The sequence below is a fragment of the Electrophorus electricus genome, chromosome 12 (assembly GCF_041902795.1).
Source record: "Electrophorus electricus isolate QZ-2024a chromosome 12, ASM4190279v1, whole genome shotgun sequence".
Lineage (NCBI taxonomy): Eukaryota > Metazoa > Chordata > Actinopteri > Gymnotiformes > Gymnotidae > Electrophorus > Electrophorus electricus.
Window position 1 is genome coordinate 21,411,220 of NC_137508.1, and position 19,459 is coordinate 21,430,678.

A 19,459-nucleotide genomic window follows, 5' to 3' on the forward strand; every position below is an offset into this window, starting at 1 on the left:
GCTAACTGGTCAACTGTCACTCTGACAAGCCTTGCTGTAGGAATCAGAAACATGTTGCTCCAGTTCAGAACACCATTCATTGTTTCAGTGCACTGGTACTAACGGGTGGTGTCCTCTGCATACTCAGTTGCTAACTCCACCATCAACAGCACACAGCCCACGAGGAGTGTGAGCGCAGAGGGTGGGTGGGTGGGGTGGTGGTTGGTAATTATTCGATGAGCTGGATCAGGTGTGTCTGAGCATAGAAATGACAAGAGAGATGATGCAGAATAGAACTTGGAGGCAAAGGCTTTACCGTATCAGATAGGAATTAGATATGGTCTCCTTAATCTTACAAACGCCCTCTGAAGCCATTCATCATTTAGTGCATACAATTTTATTTTATGCCAGGAAAGAAAGAAATACATTTCATGTGTACTTAACAGGCTCCAAATCAGGTTAAAGGTCAGTTCCAAATGCACACACAGAAATGATCAGGATATATGCAAATACTTTTATATTATGATGTAGGAACACACACAAAGACACTAAAAACACCTAGATGTCTACCTCTGTCTACCAGCTATTTTTCATCCTTTTCTGAAGCAAAGCACGGTGGATACATCGAGACCCCTGAATTTTCTTTACTCATCAATACATACTGCTCAAAGTTTGCAAGAATATCCTTTGCAACAATGTCAACTATTTCTCCATCTCCTTGTAAAATGAATTTGCACTTTCCTTTGGGTGCACCCGAAGTAGTGAGATATTTCTCTATGAGATAGTCAAGGCATGCTTTTAGTTCTGTACAATGCGCTTTCTCTTTCTGTAGCCAGCACTTTCGTTCCAGTAAAGCCTCAACAGTTACACTATCAAGTAAAAAACGGCACTTAGTTTTGATCGTCACAATTTTCCTGGGTAAACCCCTAGTAGTATACATGACTGCAAACCTATTACATTCGATTCTTAATGCTTCCAGACGTTTTTCGCTCAGTGCGTTGTTCGCTTGGGTAAAACAGGATGTGATCTCATCTTGGCAGGAGTGCACGCTGAAGTGGATGCTAGAAATGTCAAAAGCGGTGACGTAATCAAGACAGTAGACAAGGCAGTCAACACATCTCTGGCCATCCTCAGATGTCACAGTGTAGATGATGTTGTCAGCCTTTCCAATTCGTACGCACTGCCTGTCACTTTTGACCAACAGAGTGGACACTTTGCTTAGGGGACTGTGTCTCATGATTTTCTCAGCAAAGTCCAAGTTGGACAGGAGAAGGATATCCGTGCCTTCTCTCTCTTTCATCTTACGTTTAACTGACAGTATGCCCTCTGTGTCAGGTTGTAGATCAAAGGTTCTGGAAGAATAAACATGAAGATTAGGCAGAAAGTTTAGCTCCAAGACAAAACAAAAGTGGTGAACTTTTAAGGTAGACTACAACTCCCAGAGAGGTTTGAAGTATTAATTTTCTCTGTTAATTCCAGCACCAAACACAGCTAAACCAAGGTTTGTAATGTTACAATTACACCTTTATGTGCAATGTATTTATTTGTACAAATACACTAAAAATGTAACTCTTTATTTTGTGTAATGGGACCTGCTAAATTTGACCACATCCACCATAGTCAGCAACTATCAAACACATAATGAAAGAAAATCCCTAGTTACACTGAATAAAGTTCAGAATTAAGCTCAGACGTTACTGTGTGGATACATTAGCAGTCTGTTTTTGTCCTAGTTGATATATATGGTACAGACAGCAAAACCTTTTTAAAGACAATTTTTTAAACATAAAACCAAAAAAAATCCACAAAAAGAGATATTATTGCAGAGTAGCTTACGTTTGAAGAGTTGCCATTTCGAATTAGGACCTGTTTATTAAACAAACAAGCAAACAAGTCAGTACTTTAGTAACGTACCGATTCCAAAGCTGTATCTCAATACAGTCAATGTACAATGTAAATCGACCACTGCTGGTCCCACTATTGTATTCTGTACGACTGTCCCAGAGTACTGAACCCTGTGTAGTTGGGTGATTGACTGTACTGGAGTCCTGAACCCTGTGCACTCGGGTGACTGACTGTACTGGAGTCCTGAACCTTGTGTACTCTGGTGACTGACTGTACTGGAGTCCTGAACCCTGTACACTCGGGTGACTGACTGTACCGGAGTCCTGAATCCTGTGTACACTGTTGCAGCCTGTATTGGCCTTTCCCATGAATAAGCTGTTTTTGACTAGAAGGTAGGTGCTTTAGCTGGATGCTTTTAATATTCATTTATAATGTAAATGTGCTTGAAAATGTTGTGTATGTAATTAAATATTATATATTACATGTACATTCACAAAATATCTGGACATTACTAACATTTTTTTAAAACCTTTTTTTTTTCTTTTTTTCTTGAAAGAGGCCACTGGTAACATAGCACGACATCAGTCTTCTAAGTATTTAAATCTGAATTAAACAGTGCTGGCAGCCAGGTAGTTCTAATAGTTGTAGGCTACCAATTATACCGTGTAAAATTATCCAGACTGATGCCAAATAAATGCTGTTTGTCATTAGCTCACTGAAATTGCAAGATGATAGCAACACCAAGGTCATGGGGTTACATTACTGATAATTAAAGTATTTATTCTGAAAATTGCCTCACCTGAAAACATCGGTTCTCAATCGGAACATCACACCTTACGGATGTCTATTCAATATGCATTATGTATAGATGATTCCCGGTGCCCTGTTTGTACTCGCACAGTCCTGCCACTTATACCGTACATACTTAGCCTTCTAAATCCTTGGTTAATTTTATTGACAATATGACACACATAAACATTACATGTCACATTATGTCACAGACAAATTATAACAAGCCAAGTTTAGGATATCTCACTGCTGCACTCGTCCTAAAAACGTAGTTACAACGACTAGTCATCATTGCAAGTCCACACAGTTTAGCGATAACAGAAAAGACCTACCAGGAAAACGGATGCGATGTTAGTCCACTGGTTTCTTAATGTCTTTGCAGAGGCAGATAACTCAAGGTAAAATGCGTGAGCAGCTCCTACAAAGAAGATTTTGGATTCAGTTTCTTTTTCCTCAAACGACAGTATATTTGGGGTGGGGTCTGCCTCTCTGGGCTATTTAAAAACACATTGACAGGGGAATTCGAGTTGTAAGTCAGTCTGCATGGATTTGAGACTATTATAATTTTTGCGTCAGTACAATATATAAAGAGATGTACTCAGTGACACAAAGGGAAAGCGCAAGTCTTTCTTTAAAAAAAACAAAACAGCTTAGTTCTCTCTGATAAAGTTTCGTTTTCAGAGAACAGCATTTGGCCACGCCCCTCCTCACCATAGGAAAGAACGTAACCATGGAAGGGGTGGAGTTACTGGACATGACGCTGCCTTCTATCACCCTGTTAAATCTGCCAGTGTCGGTTTGTGAGGAAAGTAGAAATATGTAGTGTTTTTTAAAAATAGTTTTTTTTCTATATGATGTTATACACAAGAGATAAATACAAGTTAAAGTAAGTTATTTATGTTATACAAAATACTGATTAGCAATTTTAAAACATGAAAAATATATGGAGAGAAATATGTATCAAGGTATACATTTTCACTACGGCTAAATACCAGCAACGTCCAGATTTATTTTATCCTATATTCATTTCCATAGATATTTACACATTGTTTTGCCAATGAACAGTTTGGCAACAAGAGAAGACCAAACGTTTGTGATTCTTATTTTACCTTATAAGGCAGTGTGACGTGCCTAATGTCCGCCTCTTTAGCTCTTGGCCTCTGGCAAAACGGATCAAAACCACAGGTCATGAAGTAGCTCTGCCCTCTAGATTTACGTCAAAGTTTGTTTTTTTTTCATTGAGAAGGCGTGGCCAAATGCAAGCCAATCAAACTGTAGGACTGTGTTCTTTCTGAGAAAAGTAGGTTTGTTTTTTCTGAAGTTAAAACATCTCACTCTTTTACTGTCACGATTAGTTCCTCCCAGCTTCCATGTTCCATGTTTCCCCTGTCATGTATATTTTTAATTCCATGCCTTAGTTTCGTTTTCTCCGCCCCTCGTTTGATTGTCCACACCTGTCCCTCGTCTTGTTAAGTCCATGTATTTAAAACCTGTTGTGTGCCCAGTGTTTGGGCTGTTCATTGTTTATTTGAATGTGTATGTTAGGTTCATAATGAATGAATGAATGAATGAATGCATGCATGCATGTTTCTGCTCCGTACCTTTGTGTTTATCCTAGCCTTTGTGTCTCTTATCCTCCGAGTGTTTCCTAGTCTTTGTTATAGCCTGTTTCCCCTGTTTGCTTTCGTCTGTTTTTTTTTTTTATCATGTACCCCCATGCTCTCTATGTTGGTGAGTTTGGATTTGTCCATCATAAATCTCGCTCTTCTCCGCACATGCGTCCGCCTCCTCACTGCTCACCGTTACATTTACCATCTCATAAGCGTTAAAAAACAAAACAAAAACAAGTACATAATATAAATGTACAGCAAATCGAAGAGAATCCATAATTTTGAGTAAAAGACAATTTAACCCTCTGAAGTCTAAGGACATTATCTCTATTTTATTATTTTTAAATTCACTTATAAAGGTTCTTATAGCATGATACGCATATGTTTCATATCAAGCAGACCAACCTCAGCTCTGTTCCTAATGAGGTACCATTTGACCTAAAGCACTGCATAAAGAAATAAAGATAAAAATATGAGGTCCAATTCTGGAACAACATTTCCAACCTTCAAGGGAAATAAAAGTGAAATTGCTGCTAGTAAAACAAAGTGTGCAGTTAAAAGTGAAAAACATTAAACATTTCAAAATGAGCAAAGTTAAGATCTTTTGTTTTTGCCTCATCCTCTTATTCTCTATAATGTTCATACCAAAAGTTGTGGATTTCCTTTCTTAAAACATTTCTTTCTTCTTCAGATTTAAACAGATGGGAACTGAATGCATTTGGTTCTCCAACATGCACTTGAAGAGATGACAATAATAACCCCTGAAACAAGCAAACAAAACCCCCCAAATTAGTGATGATCCATATCTATTCTGGGTATTTGAACGAACTTTTGTGCTGCAGGGTTTAAGAAAGTTATTCTCAGCTCTTTGCATATGATTTTTAACTCTATATTATTTTCAGTAAAACATGCAAGAGAAACCTTAGCTTGTCGTATACATGGTGTATCATGAGGACAACAGTGTCCAGTAAAATATGTCTCATGGATGTCTTCAGAAGTCAGAGGTCTGTTGATAGTTATTTTTTGGTGAAGTTTGGGCCCCTCATGGTCCTGAAACACTAGCAGTTGCAGGTGCGGTTGACCAGCTATCATTTTGACCAAAAGTTTGTCCCCCTCCACTAGCAGTGCTGCATTCTTCTTTATCTCACTTGGCATTTGTTCCACAGCTCCCAGTGCAAACGTTAGATTGGCATTGAGCACAGGATCCAGAATCCCAGACTGGCTGAACGGCACTTTTTGCATTAAAAGATTTTCAATATCCAGACTTTGTACAGCAATATTTTCTCTGTGGTGGACACAGGAATAATATTTTACTTACATTCATTATTTCTGTTTTTTTCATTCAAATTTTTTATTCTTGAAAATATTCATGAATTTGTCTCTAAACAATTATATGCTTAACAATACTTACATACAAGACATTCTTTGCTTCTTAGGTGTGTAAATCTGTCTGTGTAGAAGAACAACCTCTTTCTTTACCAAGTCTTATGAAGGTAAAACAGTGAGATGTTTTCAGCTTTGCAGGTAAATCTGGTCTGTGTAGTTCTCTTGGAGAGAACAAATTTTCATAGAACAACCACGCCTTCTTAGAACTATGCAAAAGAGGAGAAGATTTAACTCTCTGAAGAACATTCTCACTTTTTTCTGAATGTCTTTTATTTTGTCACCAAAATGTCCCTTTCAGAGAGTTCCTGGCTTACTGTATAAGAAGGCTATCATGAAGACAATTGGAAGCAAATAAGATATGCCCTGCGCATGTGCTCTGAGCTCAAAAATCTGCTTACTGTTTTTGGTAAAGTTTGGGTCCCTCGTAGTCCTGAAATTCTATGAAATGCAGATATAGTTTACCAGGTGGGAATCTGGCCAACATTTTATCCTCCGTGCCATATTGGACTTCTTCATAGTTGGAAGTTGCTTCATAGTAGTAAAAATATAAGCTCATAATCTATTTATGAAAAGTAAAATGACCTGCTTTAGCAATTAAATTATTTTATTTAAGAGGACACTTAAAATGAGCAGAAATGTCTAGAAATAGGTTGACTAAATTAAATTGCCTACATTCAACATGTGCAGTGTATTGGGCCCCATTCTCCAAAGAAAGAATACCACATTGGTGGAAATGGAATGGGTGGGACTTCACAGTTGTTATTGGACGTGACATCACATTTGTTATTGAACATGACATCACAGTTGTTACTGGACATGCTCTTCTTAATAATGTGTTGTAATAACAACATATCAGGCTGCGTTGTTTAATCTTTTGGGCTTTTTTTTTTTTTTTTTTTTGTATGTTTTTCTTTAATGCTTCTAATATATTCCCAAGGTATTATACAGAAGTTACAAGTTAAGAGAAACCTGGAAATATGTTATACAGCATACTACAGAAAGGGAAAGATTTAGGTATTATATTATGCATCAAATCCCTTTCAATTTAATAGCCATTAGTAATATGTTAATGCTACATATATAGAGTGAATAAATATCCATCTTGGAAGTAACCTTGTGTTAATCATCCAGATATATTTACTTCTGTATCCATTTCCCTAGAGATCTACACATTGTTTGCCTACCTACATCGACAGTTAGGGATCAAACACCTACTGATTCTTGTCAGGCCACATAAGCTAGTGGTTATATACAGTTGAGTATTTATGAAGAGTTTAGTGCTTCCATCCTCAGTAGTCTCCACCTCCTTAAGGCCTCAGAAGTCTCCGCCTCCTTAAGCCTTAGGTGTCTCCGCCTCCTTAAACTGTCAGTAGTCTCCGCCCCCTTCAGCCAGTAGCCTTAGTCATACTCCCACAGGTCCATGTCCTGCACCCTGTGGCTGTGGGCCTGGTTCTGGCCATCCGTGAAGATGTAGTGCTGGGTGCTGTGGTAGTCGGGACTACCACTGAGCAACTCCACCATCTCCCCATCGCTCTGGAGCACCACGCGGCTGTTCTCCTCCTGGTACTGCCCGAAGTGGAGCAGCAGGTGCTGGAAGCAAATCAGAAGGCCTTTGCCCATGGCTCCCGTCTGCTCCAGGTAGGTCTTCACTTCCAGGAGCCTCTCCAGGTTCAGGGCCTTGCCCAGGTAGACCCGGCGCCGTGGGCAGATGATCAGGCTGTGCTGGGGCTGCTGGGTGCTGTAGGTGAGGTGTAGCTCCCCACACACGATCCTTAGCTCGAGCTCACCCAGGCCCGAAGGATTGGACTCGGCCTCGGCGCTCAGGGTGCGCCTGGCCTGCTCCAGGCAACCCTCCAGCTCGTCTTTGCAGCGATGCCCGGCAAAGTGGCCCTCGTTCAGGCATGAGGCTGTGAGATGAGCCCCCACCTGCACTCGCTGGTGGAACTCCGGCCCTTTGGGGCCCAGGTGAACGGTGTAGAGCAGGACGGGTGTCCCGGCCATGAAACGCACCAGTTGCCTCTCCCCCTCCAATGTGAGGGAGACGTTGCGGCGCTTCGCTGCAGGGAAGGCCTCCATGCTGTTGATAGCAAACTCCAGGTTGGTCTTCAGACTGGAGTCCAGCAGTCCTTCCTGACGGAGTTTGACCTTCGCTGACAGGAGATACTCTATGTCCAAACATGGTACCGTGACATTTTTTCTGGAAGAAATCAGAGTATACTCATTTGTGATGTGCTCCAATGTAGTATCTGTTAATGTCTGCTCTTCAAGGTCAACATATGTGTGTGTGTGGATGTGTGTGTGTGTGTGTGTGTGTGTGTGTGTGTGTGTGTGTGTGTGTGTGTGTGTGTGTGTGTGTGTAAGTTATAGCAGCAAGCTTAGATCACTCATGAAATTATAGGCTAAGTTATTTATCTAGGCAAAATTTTTGTTTTGTATATAAAACTATATTGACAAATAAACACTAATACTATAACACAATACTGCAAATAAATAAATACATAAATACATCTTCAAATAAATAGTAGTAATCAAGAGTTACTGATAACTTGGAAGTTTGTTTCCTGAACTTGGCAACAAAGACCTTTAGCATATCTTCAGTTTTCTTTTCACATAAACAGTTTTAACCATGTTGCAACTCAATTGAGACCTACAGATGGAACGCTTATAGATCAGACAGTACAGAACTTAATAAGCACCAACTGCCCTGATAAACAGCTTTAAACATACATACACATTCATCACAACTCACACAGATGTACTGAAACCTGACTGCGTATAAACACCTACAGGCAGTGAGGTATAAATAGCTCAAAAGTGCAATTCCTGTCTCTAGAGACCCAGTGTAAATGCCCAATGTCACAGTACCTTTCTACACTGCAAGAAACAGGAAGAAAGAAAAGGCGGTATGTCTTCTGCATTTTTTAAAACTCGGGTACAAAACAAAAGAAGGAAAACTCAGACCAAACACGACTGTGCTTATTTACAGTACTTTATGTAAGGGAAAAACTGTATAAATAAGATTTTATTTATTTATTTAGCTTCAACATTCCCTTTTCACCAATGATGAAATCTTGAAAAAATGCATGGCAGGGTCTTAATGCATTCAGATGCAAAATGTCATTCTGTTTTTAGCATTTTTATAGTGGCATGTCTAAAAAGCATTATATTATAGCACCCACATCACTGTAACACCAGCAAAAAAAAAAACATACTCCAATTCAAATTTCATATTTTTGCTTATTTACCACACCAGTCTTTGTTATTGTATGCCACACTGAACATATAAACATACACGGGTCATTTCTAGTAAGAGCTTTTAGTCCAGTATCACGTTATGATAATCGCATAAAACTGGTTTGTTCTGTCTAAGATATCTGGGGATACAGCTGGTACTGGATAGAGTCGTGGTTTATGCTAATAGTTTTATTCATGCATTACTGCTGCCTGTGTTTTGAGTCATGATAGAGTACTCCAACAAAGGGTCATTGTAGGAATCTTGTAGATAACATTTGCTACAGGAGGTGAATTCTGACAGGCCTGGGTTTCGTAAAATGGCAAATGGAGGTTTTGTGAAAATCTCCCTACCACTCTCACAAATCTTTTTATTCCTCTATTTGTTTCTACTCGTACATCAACAGCTGAAATAAATAACTCAAATTAACAGCATTGTTTACACAAAATTATCACTTACTCAAAATCAATCAGTTATCTGCTAACAATATTGTGCCTTAACAGAACAACTGTACCTGGTTTAGCTTTATTGCTTTAATTAATTTTGGCTCTTTTCTGGGATGGGTGAAACCAACACCTTCACTTTAGTGCATATCCAAATTAGTAAGTATGAGATTTTAGGGAGAAGTTAAAGGGTGTGACATTGTTATTGGTTCTTAAGAATTAGAACTCGAGGAAATGTACCATCATACTGCACATGCTTACTAAACATCTTTGATCCACATTGCCTCGGAAACTCTGACCAAAACGTCAACAAACCACTCAGCTGACATGGTCAGCTCTTAATGTTTACATTTCTGGATGTGTACACTTTAGTCAATGTTTCAGTGAGTGTAATAGATTGTTTTTTGTTTCTTACGTTTGTCCTTTGTGCAGTATTGAAATTATGTAGAAGACAGTGGAGCTTTTCTTGATGGCCAAAGTACATTTCCATTATTGAAACTGACTCAGTCTAATTGGTTATCTCTGACTCCCTTACCAGAAGAAAAACATTAACAGCACGTTCTAATGCCGATGTATAAAAACAAAACTGGATTAGTTCGAGCTAAGAGAAACAACCGAAAGCTTACATGTCGTTCATGATGGAGGATGAAGTCTTCCCAAGAAGAGCAGCACCTCTGAGGCCAGACTCCTTACTTCCCGATACAGGGGACAAAGACATCACCATGGGCGACGGTTAACTCTCTCACTGTGTAACTGGAAATGCAAATTCACTAGATGCTTATTATTGTGCACACACAACATTAATATATGATACGTCAGCTCATTATAATATCAGAATACTTTTGCTAAATACTTAAATTGCATCAGAAATTATATATTACTATATAACTCTATATAACAAAACATATGTTTTGATGTACTGAATTATAGTACAAGTATAAATAACAGTGAACATAGTTTATAGATGTAGTAATAGATAGGCCTATAATTTTGAGTCACGTGAGCACCTCACCTGTGTTGACTGGAGTCTCTCTGTCTACCACCTGCCTCTTTCTCTGGGTTTCTCTCTCTTTATGGAGGTGGGGGTGACGTTTGGAAAGTGCTCCTCCTCCACAATGGTAAGCCACTCCTCCTGACTCCTTTTCTGTTTCTGAGAATCCTGGCCATTATTTAGGTCTTTAACTTTACCAAGTGTCCAAACTCTCAGCAACCTCCTTAAATAAGATCCTCAGCTCAGAAGTATGATTTGGTATCTTATTTATTTATTTTTGCAGGACTATGAACAAACACACCAGAATAGATTAGAACAAAATACTAAACTGACTAGAAATAAAAAAGCTAATTAAATTAGAAAACATAAAAGTCTTTAAAAAAGCTTAGACATCTAGTTAAATTACTAACTGCATTACAAACATTCTAATTACATTTATTTTGCTTTGCTTGGGCAACATACTACCTGATAGGGAAAGATCAGTGTGAAGTATTCTCTTTCTTATTAAGAGCAGCTACACTGGCCTAATCCAATGTATGGAAGAATCAGTGGAAGAAGGCCACAGGAGATCAACCACAGACCCTCATGTGATGTCCAGCTACTGCGATGTTCTGCCTTCTGTTTCCTGTGAATGTCAGGTCAAGCTCAGGTTCACTGGCCACCAACCCAATGACTCTGTTTTGCTGACATCACCTTGCAACCCTTGAACTTAAATGCCAATGTTCTAGGCCATACTCGTTCCACTAGGTTAAATGGCGAGACCTTTGCCTACTGTACCAGAGAAAGCTTGGGGAAGTAAAGTGAATATTCCCCGCTGAGTTGAGGCAGTATTGTGGAGGCGAAGGTTAGGCTTCAATTCTGTGAGTTACATCTTTGATGGGGATACAAGTACAATTATAACAACTACTGCAAAATATAAGATGTTGAGAGCGAAATGCGGAAATATCAGGAATCATGAACTTAAACTATTTTTGGACTATTTATGTGTGGTTTGTCAAAAGTCTGAAGGGGGGGAGAGAGAGAAAAAGAGAGAGATTAGTACATTTTATACCATTCTGTATGGTTATGAATTGATTATTATTGACTATTGAACATTATGTTTAGTCTTTCTTTGCCTTTATGAGAAGAAATGTATGACAAGTATGTGCATATAAGAAATTTATAGGTTTATAGAGGTTCCCTATTTTACACAAATTTCATCTTACGCAAGGGGACTTGGTACATATTGCTCATGTATAGTGGGCCCTTACTATATATAACGATATAATAACTATTAATAATAACTATTTATATCCTTCTACTGATTTATATAGTAAGATGGAACATTATACTACCATTATCATTATCTGAACAAAAGAAAAGCTTAGACAGAATTTTTTACATTTTAATTAATTTTTATATCTCTTGGATTTGATTGGTTAAGATAGAGATTAAGAACTTAAAAAAAAACCTAAACCTGTTCTGGAGCAGGTTAGCTGCAGAGGGTATAAGATAGCATGATGTCTGAGCTGTTTAGAGTTGAGATAAGTTACTCTGAAGTCTAAGTTAAACCCAATATTAGCTCACTATACCAGGAACCCTACTCTTCAGGTCATATCAACGACACCACAAAGAGAAATCCCCTTTTAAAGAACTGAGTGCACGAGATACCAAAAATGTGAAAGGGCATTTGAAATGCCAAAATGATCTGGTTATTGAGTAAACAGACTGCAGTCTGAGGATAAAACAGCAGACAAATGACGCTCATGTTAGCATGTTGCTAATCTGTGTGTGTGTAATCTGTGTGTGTGTAATCTGTGTGTGAGTGAGAGAGAGGAAAAAGCCACACACACACACACGATCAAAAACCGTTTAACAGCTATTTTAAAATGGCGCTGGTGATGTGTGTGCCGTGTTAGTGGCTGAGGAGCAGAGTCCTGAGAGTGTGTAGATGTGCTTCACAAGGCCTTGAGATGTGCATCCTGTCGGCGGGGAAACGGCCAGTTGCCATGGCAACGGGGAGCTGCCAAAGTTGCGTGCTGATGGGTGACAGTAAGAGCCAGACGCAGACGACAGATTCTACGCCTGGGGGCTGCTCGTAGGGTGAAGGCATGGAGAGAGAGAGAGAGAGAGAGAGAGAGACAGAGAGAGAGAGAGAGAGAGAGAGAGAGAGCAAGAGACACTAATGGACACTAATCTCTATTAGTGGTGACATTGTCAGGATGCTTGTCATGCCAAGTATCTAAACAAACTGACACACACACACACACACACACACACACACACACACACACACACACACACACACACACACACACACACACACACACACACACACACACACACACACACTCCTGCATATTCTCACAGCACTGAAGCCACCCACTCACATCAGGTCACAAATGCACAGATGTGAATTCAGTTCTTTAAAAACTTCCTTTCTGCTGCAACCATCAGAAAGTCATCAGGAATCTGCTGTTTACACACATACTTGCAATTATGTTCACACACACTCACACACACGCATATGTGTACACTCACACATGCACACTCACACATGCACACACACACACACACACACACACACACACACACACACACACACACTGAAAATTGTCTCTCTCTGAAAGGACTAGCCAGCCGCAGGCAGACTGCAGTCTTGCACACATTACGGGATGCAGCAGTGTGATTCAGAGGCCAGCTATCACAGGCTGTTACATAACACGGGGCCAGGGGCAGGTGACCAGGGGCAGGTGACCAGGGGCAGGTGGCCAGGGGCAGGTGACCAGGGCCAGGTGACCAGGGGCAGGTGACCAGCGGCGGGTGACCAGGGGCAGGTGACCAGGGGCAGGTGGCCAGGGGCAGGTGACCAGGGGCAGGTGACCAAGGGCAGGTGGCCAGGGGCAGGTGACCAGGGGCAGGTGGCCAGGGGCAGGTGACCAGGGGCAGGTGACCAGGGGCAGGTGGCCAGGGGCAGGTGACCAGGGGCAGCTGACCAGGGGCAGCTGACCAGGTTCAGAGTAGAAAAAACATGTAGGTAAGATACTGTTTTTGTCTTTCTATTATCTTATATAACATGTAAGAACATTTAAAATAGAACAAACTTTTGGGTCTAACTATATTCAGGCTATATATATATATATACATCCAAACATCCAGTGAGCAAAAGTGTTCTTGGCAGAAACACCTTGTTGATGTGAGAGGTCAACGGAGAATGTTCAAACTAACAGGAAGGCTATGACACCTCAGGAAAGCATCTCAGAGCATACCACACCTCAGACCTTAAGGTGGATGAACTACAACAGCAGAAGACAAAAGCAGGTTCCTCTCCCATCAGCCAAACACAGGAACCTGAGGTTACAGCAGGTAAAGACTCACAGACACTAAGCAGTTGAAAACAGGAAATACATTTACTAGTCTGAATCTTGATTTCTGACCCAACCTACCTTGTGTCAGCAGTTAAGAGTCTGTAGTGCTGGTGGTGTAGAAAATGTCTTGGTACACCTTAGGGCCTCTACATACAGCTCATTTGAGAATTGCTGCTGACCATGTACACGGCTGGATTAATAGAGCAGGTCCTCATGAGCCTCACATCAGTGAGATAAAAAACAAGTTTGAAACTTTTTAATAACTTTTTTCTTTTTACATACATAATCACACCGTCTCACGGGAGAGTGAGCTAACATAACAAGACTACTTTTAGGTTGTGTTGTTTTGTTTACTATTTCTTCAAATAAGCTTGCAAAATGTATTAATTGATGGGAAATTGGAGAATGGGACCTGCAAACGAAGACTGCAGCTAGAAAAGCAAGCTTGCAGTAATTAACTATTAAGTAATAAAACTACTAAATCAACCTCGAAAGCATTGCGTGATGCGTGAATTTTAAGACCTTTTCTCAAGGATTTTTACGTAGACATGATATTTGTTTCAGGCAGTTTGACGTGTATCGGTGCGCAGCTGCACATTAGAATTTCCCGGAGTACTGACTTTAAAAGCGATTGTAAATAACTACCCCCCCCCCCACCATCCCATAATAGCGTCATCACTGTCTGCTGTCGTCCAAATAGTTGGAAAGCTTGAATGTTTCACTGACTCCTGTACTGTGGAATTTAACATGTCTAAAATTGCAGACATCGCCTCATCAATGTCATCAAGCCTTCTGTCGTAAAAAAAGAAACCAAGCATCCCTCTCAGATGACAGCAGCTCAGAAACAACTGAAGTGAGTCATGCTATTCTTCTAGCTATTCATTGCAAACTAAGAAAACTTGATTTACTTGACAATTTAAAAGGTGATATCGAATAGATGAAACCGAATGTCGAATTTAGCCATAAATTGATTGAAGAGGTTGAGAATGAATCGATGAAAACAACGCACTGAGCTACAGTCCAGTGTAAGTGGCATAGAATTGGAAAACAAGGGGCTCAAAGAAACAACATTAGGTGTAATAAGCAGCATAATTTCACAGGAGTTACGGAAGGGAATCCCAAAGTCAATGCATTTTTATAGAAGAGAATCCCAGTCAATGCATTTTTTTGTTTGTTACCTGAAATTAAAACCGCAATAGACTGAATCTATTATACTCCATCAATTGCACAGTTGGGAAACCCTTAGCAAGTCCTAATATTCTCACTGTAGACTCACTGTTACAATGTTACAAGCCAAATTACTTCGATGCAAGAAGACATAGCTGAAAGACACACTGTCTAGTATGACTGACCACTTTCCCAAACAAATTATTGGAAGAATTATTGGAGAAATAAACTTCCTAGTAAGGAAAAAAAAAGATGGCCAGCTATATCAGGACATTGATAATATATATCATTTTGGAACATGAACTTGAAACAATTTTTATTTCTGTTTTAACATGTCACATTTTATTAACATTTTATTCATTAACTTTTTGTGGGTTGAGGGCCACTGATTTTCTCATTTTCTTGAGAAGAACTAATCTGGTGCTTCATCAAGAAGCACACGTAACTAATTCTGATTATGGAATCCTTATTTCAGACTGGCTGAAACCAGAGTACTTTGCATCTGTAACTCAATACAGAGCGGTGTGGCAATCTTAATAACATGGTCCCTTTTTTGTTTAAGAATTGTTGATACTGATGGAAGATACATAGAGATGGTGTGAAAGTAATAACTGTAATGAATGTCTGTGTCCACAACGTCTTTCCACTGGTCTTTCAGCACCTTTTAAAGTAATTACAAAAATATGCATCATGTTTTGATAATTTAGATCTTTGGTGCTGCTGCTTTAATGCTTCTCTGTTGCAAGATGAAGGTTTCATTCATTTTGTTCACAAAGAGCAGGCCCGTTTTTTAAAGAAGAAAATGACTGCAGGATTTTCTACAGTGTTGCTCTGGGAAACAGCTAAAGTTGTATAGAGGCATAATAATATAATATAATATAATATAATATAATATAATATAATATAATATAATATAATACTATCCAAATAAAAAGAAGAAAGAATGTAAAAAATAAGATATTTAGGAAAAGAACAAATCATTTCAATCTCCTTGTCCTTGCAGACACAGAGCAAAACATTTCAGGTAAAAGCTGAACTTAAACAAATCATAGACAAGAGACCAGAGGTTCTAGTGTTAAGATGGAGACAGCAGAATTATGAATATGGGGATAAACAGTAAACTTCGTTCTGCTCAGTTGAAGGATAATGTTGCGAGATCAATAATAGATTGTGACTCTTTATGGTAACCATATGCATGCATCACAGAGTATAAACAATGTTTTTAAAGAGTTTTTAAAATAGCTATACTCAGCTGTTCACCAACCTCTTTATCAGAAATATCTTGTTTTGTTGCTAAGGTTACACTTCCTTGTCACTTCTATGGCTTCCAGCCTGCCCCAAAAGGATTACATTCCCCCTAATCCCCGAGTCTGTTCCCTATTCCCAGCCTATTAGTGTCACCTGTGTCCAATTGCACGTAATATTTTATCTATTTAAATCTCCCTGTGTCTGAAACTCTTTGCAAAGTCTCGGCATAGTGCATAGAATTTCTAAGCTGTTTCATTGTACTTGCTTTATTGTTTCTGACCTTATACTTGTTCTCCTCATTTTTGCTCTTTGTTTTTAACTCTGGTTTTGGATCTCACTGTTGTGTCTTCATTAAAATTGTTTAATTTTAACCTGTGTGTGACTCTGCTTCCACTCACCAAACCTGACGTTCTCAATTTGGATACCCAGCAATTCGCTGCTTTGGAGACACCTTTAACTTTAGAGGAATTAATTAAATCTTTAGAAAATGTGTCAGAAATGGCTTTAGGTATGAGTTGGTTGCCCTGTTGAGTTTTATAGATATTTTGGGGAACTTTTGGACCCTTTGTTTTGAGGATGGTTAGCAAAATATATGAACTCAGCTTCATTTTCATCTAATTTGCATAATTCTTACACCAGTCATGTTGAAGCTGAATAAAGATCCTTTGTCTTGCTCAAGATATAGACCAATCTCCTTAATTCATTGTGACAAAAAAGTCTAGCCCTTGCCACTAAGTTTGTTCATGGAGCTTCTTTAACTCAGAATAAACTTTATCAAATGAGATCGATAAATTCTAAAGTTTGTTCTCATTGTACTTCAAATGTAATGGATGATATTTTTCATCCCATTATGCTTTAACGCAGTCTTTTTAGAAGGCAACTTTAAAAATTATGGATAAAAAGTTAATACCTTGATCACATTCGCAATTTATAAGAGAATACTTGGAAAATAGACTGTAAAAAAACTAAACCTGTAGTCTTCAAGCTTGGAAGGAGAGCCTTCTCAAGAATAGAAAGACACTTATTCCTGCTCGAACATCTTATCTCTCGACCTTAATAGAAAATAACTAAAATAATCCTAGACTTCTATTTAGTACAATTGCACATCTAACTAGGAATAAACCTGACACCAATCCTCAGATTACAACTTCACATAGTAGTAATGAGTTCATGACTTTCTTCAGTGAGAAAGTTAAGCACATGACATTGGGCAGCTACTCAGAGATCAGAACAATCAAGCCAAAAAAAGACTCTAGAATGCTATACTCCTATCCAAGAGCCTGAACTTACATCTTTGATTTCATGTTCAAAAGCCTCCACTTGTATACTAGATTCACAGCAGCCACAGTTCTTACTAGACATATAAATTTTATCACATTACTCCCATCTTAGCTACGTTACATTGGCTCCCAGTAAAAATTTCTATTGATTATAAAATACTTCTAATGACCTACAAATTACTGAATGGTCTTGCCCCACAGTACTCTAGTGCATTATGACCCACCATGTCTGCTTAAATCAAAAGGTGCAGGCTCTTTACTAGTACTAAGAATAAGAAAATCTACTACAGGGGGGCAGAACATTTTCCTATAAAGCTCACACAATATGGAATAACCTTCCTGTAAATATTCGAGACTCAGGCACAGTCTCAATATTTAAGGCTAGGCTGAAAACCTATCTGTACAGTCAGGCATTTTGTTAAGTACTTCCCAGCTTAGGAAAATGTGTAGATCTGCGGGTCCATGGGCTTTGAGAGTTGTGGTAAACTGGAATGTTATGATGCTGTCACTTCACCTCTTTGTCACTTAAGTTTGTTGACTGAAAGCAGCAGAGTGCTGATGTTCCAGGGTGCCCTTATGCCTGTGTTTCCTTCTGGGTCTATTCTTTTAACTGTGCTGTCATAGTTAGATCTGCCGGAGTCCATCTTTGCACATTATAGTTCCCTAATTTATACACCCTCGTACCTAGACATGCCTAATAATCTATTCTCTCTTTCTGATGAGGTACACCTACCCCTGATGTCATGATGTTACTAAGCCTCAACCTGTCTCAACTGCCACGGCTCCTCCCACCACCCCCTGATGCCCCCTGCTGTAGCCCACCACACCTCCTCCCCAGCCAACTACTTCTCTGTTGCTCTTGATGGTCGTTCTCGTGCAGGATGGGTTTCAGACAGACGTACTCCGTCCAGACCAGACTGGGACTTCTAGAAAACCTGACAAGACATTGATTGCTTATTTTTCACTTTTGTTATTATTTATTTATTTTTCTCTCTATACTTATTCTGCTCCTTATCATTTATATTGTTACTATTGTAGTGTCTATTGTTGGACAGAGGAGGATGCGTCCGCCCCCCCCCCCAACTTTGAGTCTTGGTTCCTCTCAGGTTATCTTCCCCATGCTTTAGGGAGTGTTAATAAACAAAAAAATTAAATGAATAATGAATGTCTCCACAGTGCCACAGACTCCATGCTTATTTGTCGTGAGGAGAAAAAACACACGCATCCAAGAGTCAAGTCACCAAGTAGAAGTGGAAATATCTGCAGAGACACAGCACAGGGGACAGAGGTGGCTGTGAACTTGCTCCAGTGCACAGAACGGAAAGGATCCGGACAAGACTGAACATACACCTGTATTTCTTATTCAGATCACACACACACGCGCGCGCACACACACACACACGCGCGCGCACACACGCACGCACACGCATGCACACACAGGAGCCTGTGGATGCTGTCTGGTTTTACTTTAGGGCAGCTAAGTGTTAAGAGGTGATTTGTCCTGTTTGAGGAAACATCCACTTTATGTGTAGTGTGTGTGATTTGGCTATTGTCTGTAGTGACTGTGTCTTAATGTCTACATGCAGTATTTCTCTGCCTGGCGGGTAACCCAGATTGTATGTCAGTAAATATTTTTTCACTATGGTCACAATTCAGTGTGTGTGTACGTATTTGTGTGAAGTTTTTTTTTTTTTTTTTTTTAATTTGGAGTGACAGCAATGATGAAATGATGGGATGATTTGATTTAGTAAACCACTGAGTAATTCTGTAACTCTCCAACCATTTCTATAGTCTATGAAGTAAAACAAGCAGACTGATGTGAAGAAACGTGTAAATGTGGTAGATAGTGGCTATGTGACAGGTTGTTTTTTAGTGAATGATTACACTCATGTACACCTGTGGTAAATGAATGGGGGAAGTGAAGAGAGAGAGAGAAAGAGAAACATAAGAGAATATGTAGTTAAATGCATGTTTTTGCAGGTAAGCACTTACGCTGTGTGAGAACTGAGCCCAGATCAGTGGGAGGCGGAAGGGCACTGTAGATGTTGGCTGATGAGCTCATCAGGTGATTGTCCAAATCTTCCTGAGTTGAGGTTCGTTCGGTAAAACGTCACACAGTTTGATTACTGGCAAATAAGCACA

At 39.5% G+C, this 19,459-nt stretch overlaps 1 protein-coding gene across 4 annotated transcripts; it reads right to left on the bottom strand.

The window, feature by feature from the left end:
* Positions 1-357: 357 nt before the first annotated feature.
* On the bottom strand, positions 358-19,440 carry LOC113576249 (uncharacterized). 4 transcript variants are annotated; one of them, XM_027008222.3, is made up of 10 exons: positions 19,310-19,440; positions 10,297-12,346; positions 9,911-10,037; positions 6,008-7,806; positions 5,635-5,815; positions 4,629-5,508; positions 4,215-4,428; positions 2,946-3,031; positions 1,816-1,845; positions 358-1,331 (listed from the first exon to the last, which is right to left on the bottom strand). In XM_027008222.3, the coding sequence occupies exons 3-4, from the start codon at positions 10,006-10,008 to the stop codon at positions 7,008-7,010; spliced, it is 897 nt and encodes a 298-aa protein (XP_026864023.2). In that variant the 5' UTR covers positions 10,009-10,037; positions 10,297-12,346; positions 19,310-19,440; the 3' UTR covers positions 358-1,331; positions 1,816-1,845; positions 2,946-3,031; positions 4,215-4,428; positions 4,629-5,508; positions 5,635-5,815; positions 6,008-7,007. The 4 variants fall into 4 exon arrangements, with proteins under 4 accessions (XP_026864023.2, XP_081580914.1, XP_081580913.1 ...); XM_081724788.1 differs by having other exon boundaries at positions 4,629-4,984; positions 5,145-5,508; positions 5,635-7,806; XM_081724787.1 differs by having other exon boundaries at positions 4,629-4,669; positions 4,869-5,508; positions 5,635-7,806.
* Between the last annotated feature and the right edge of the window lie 19 nt (positions 19,441-19,459).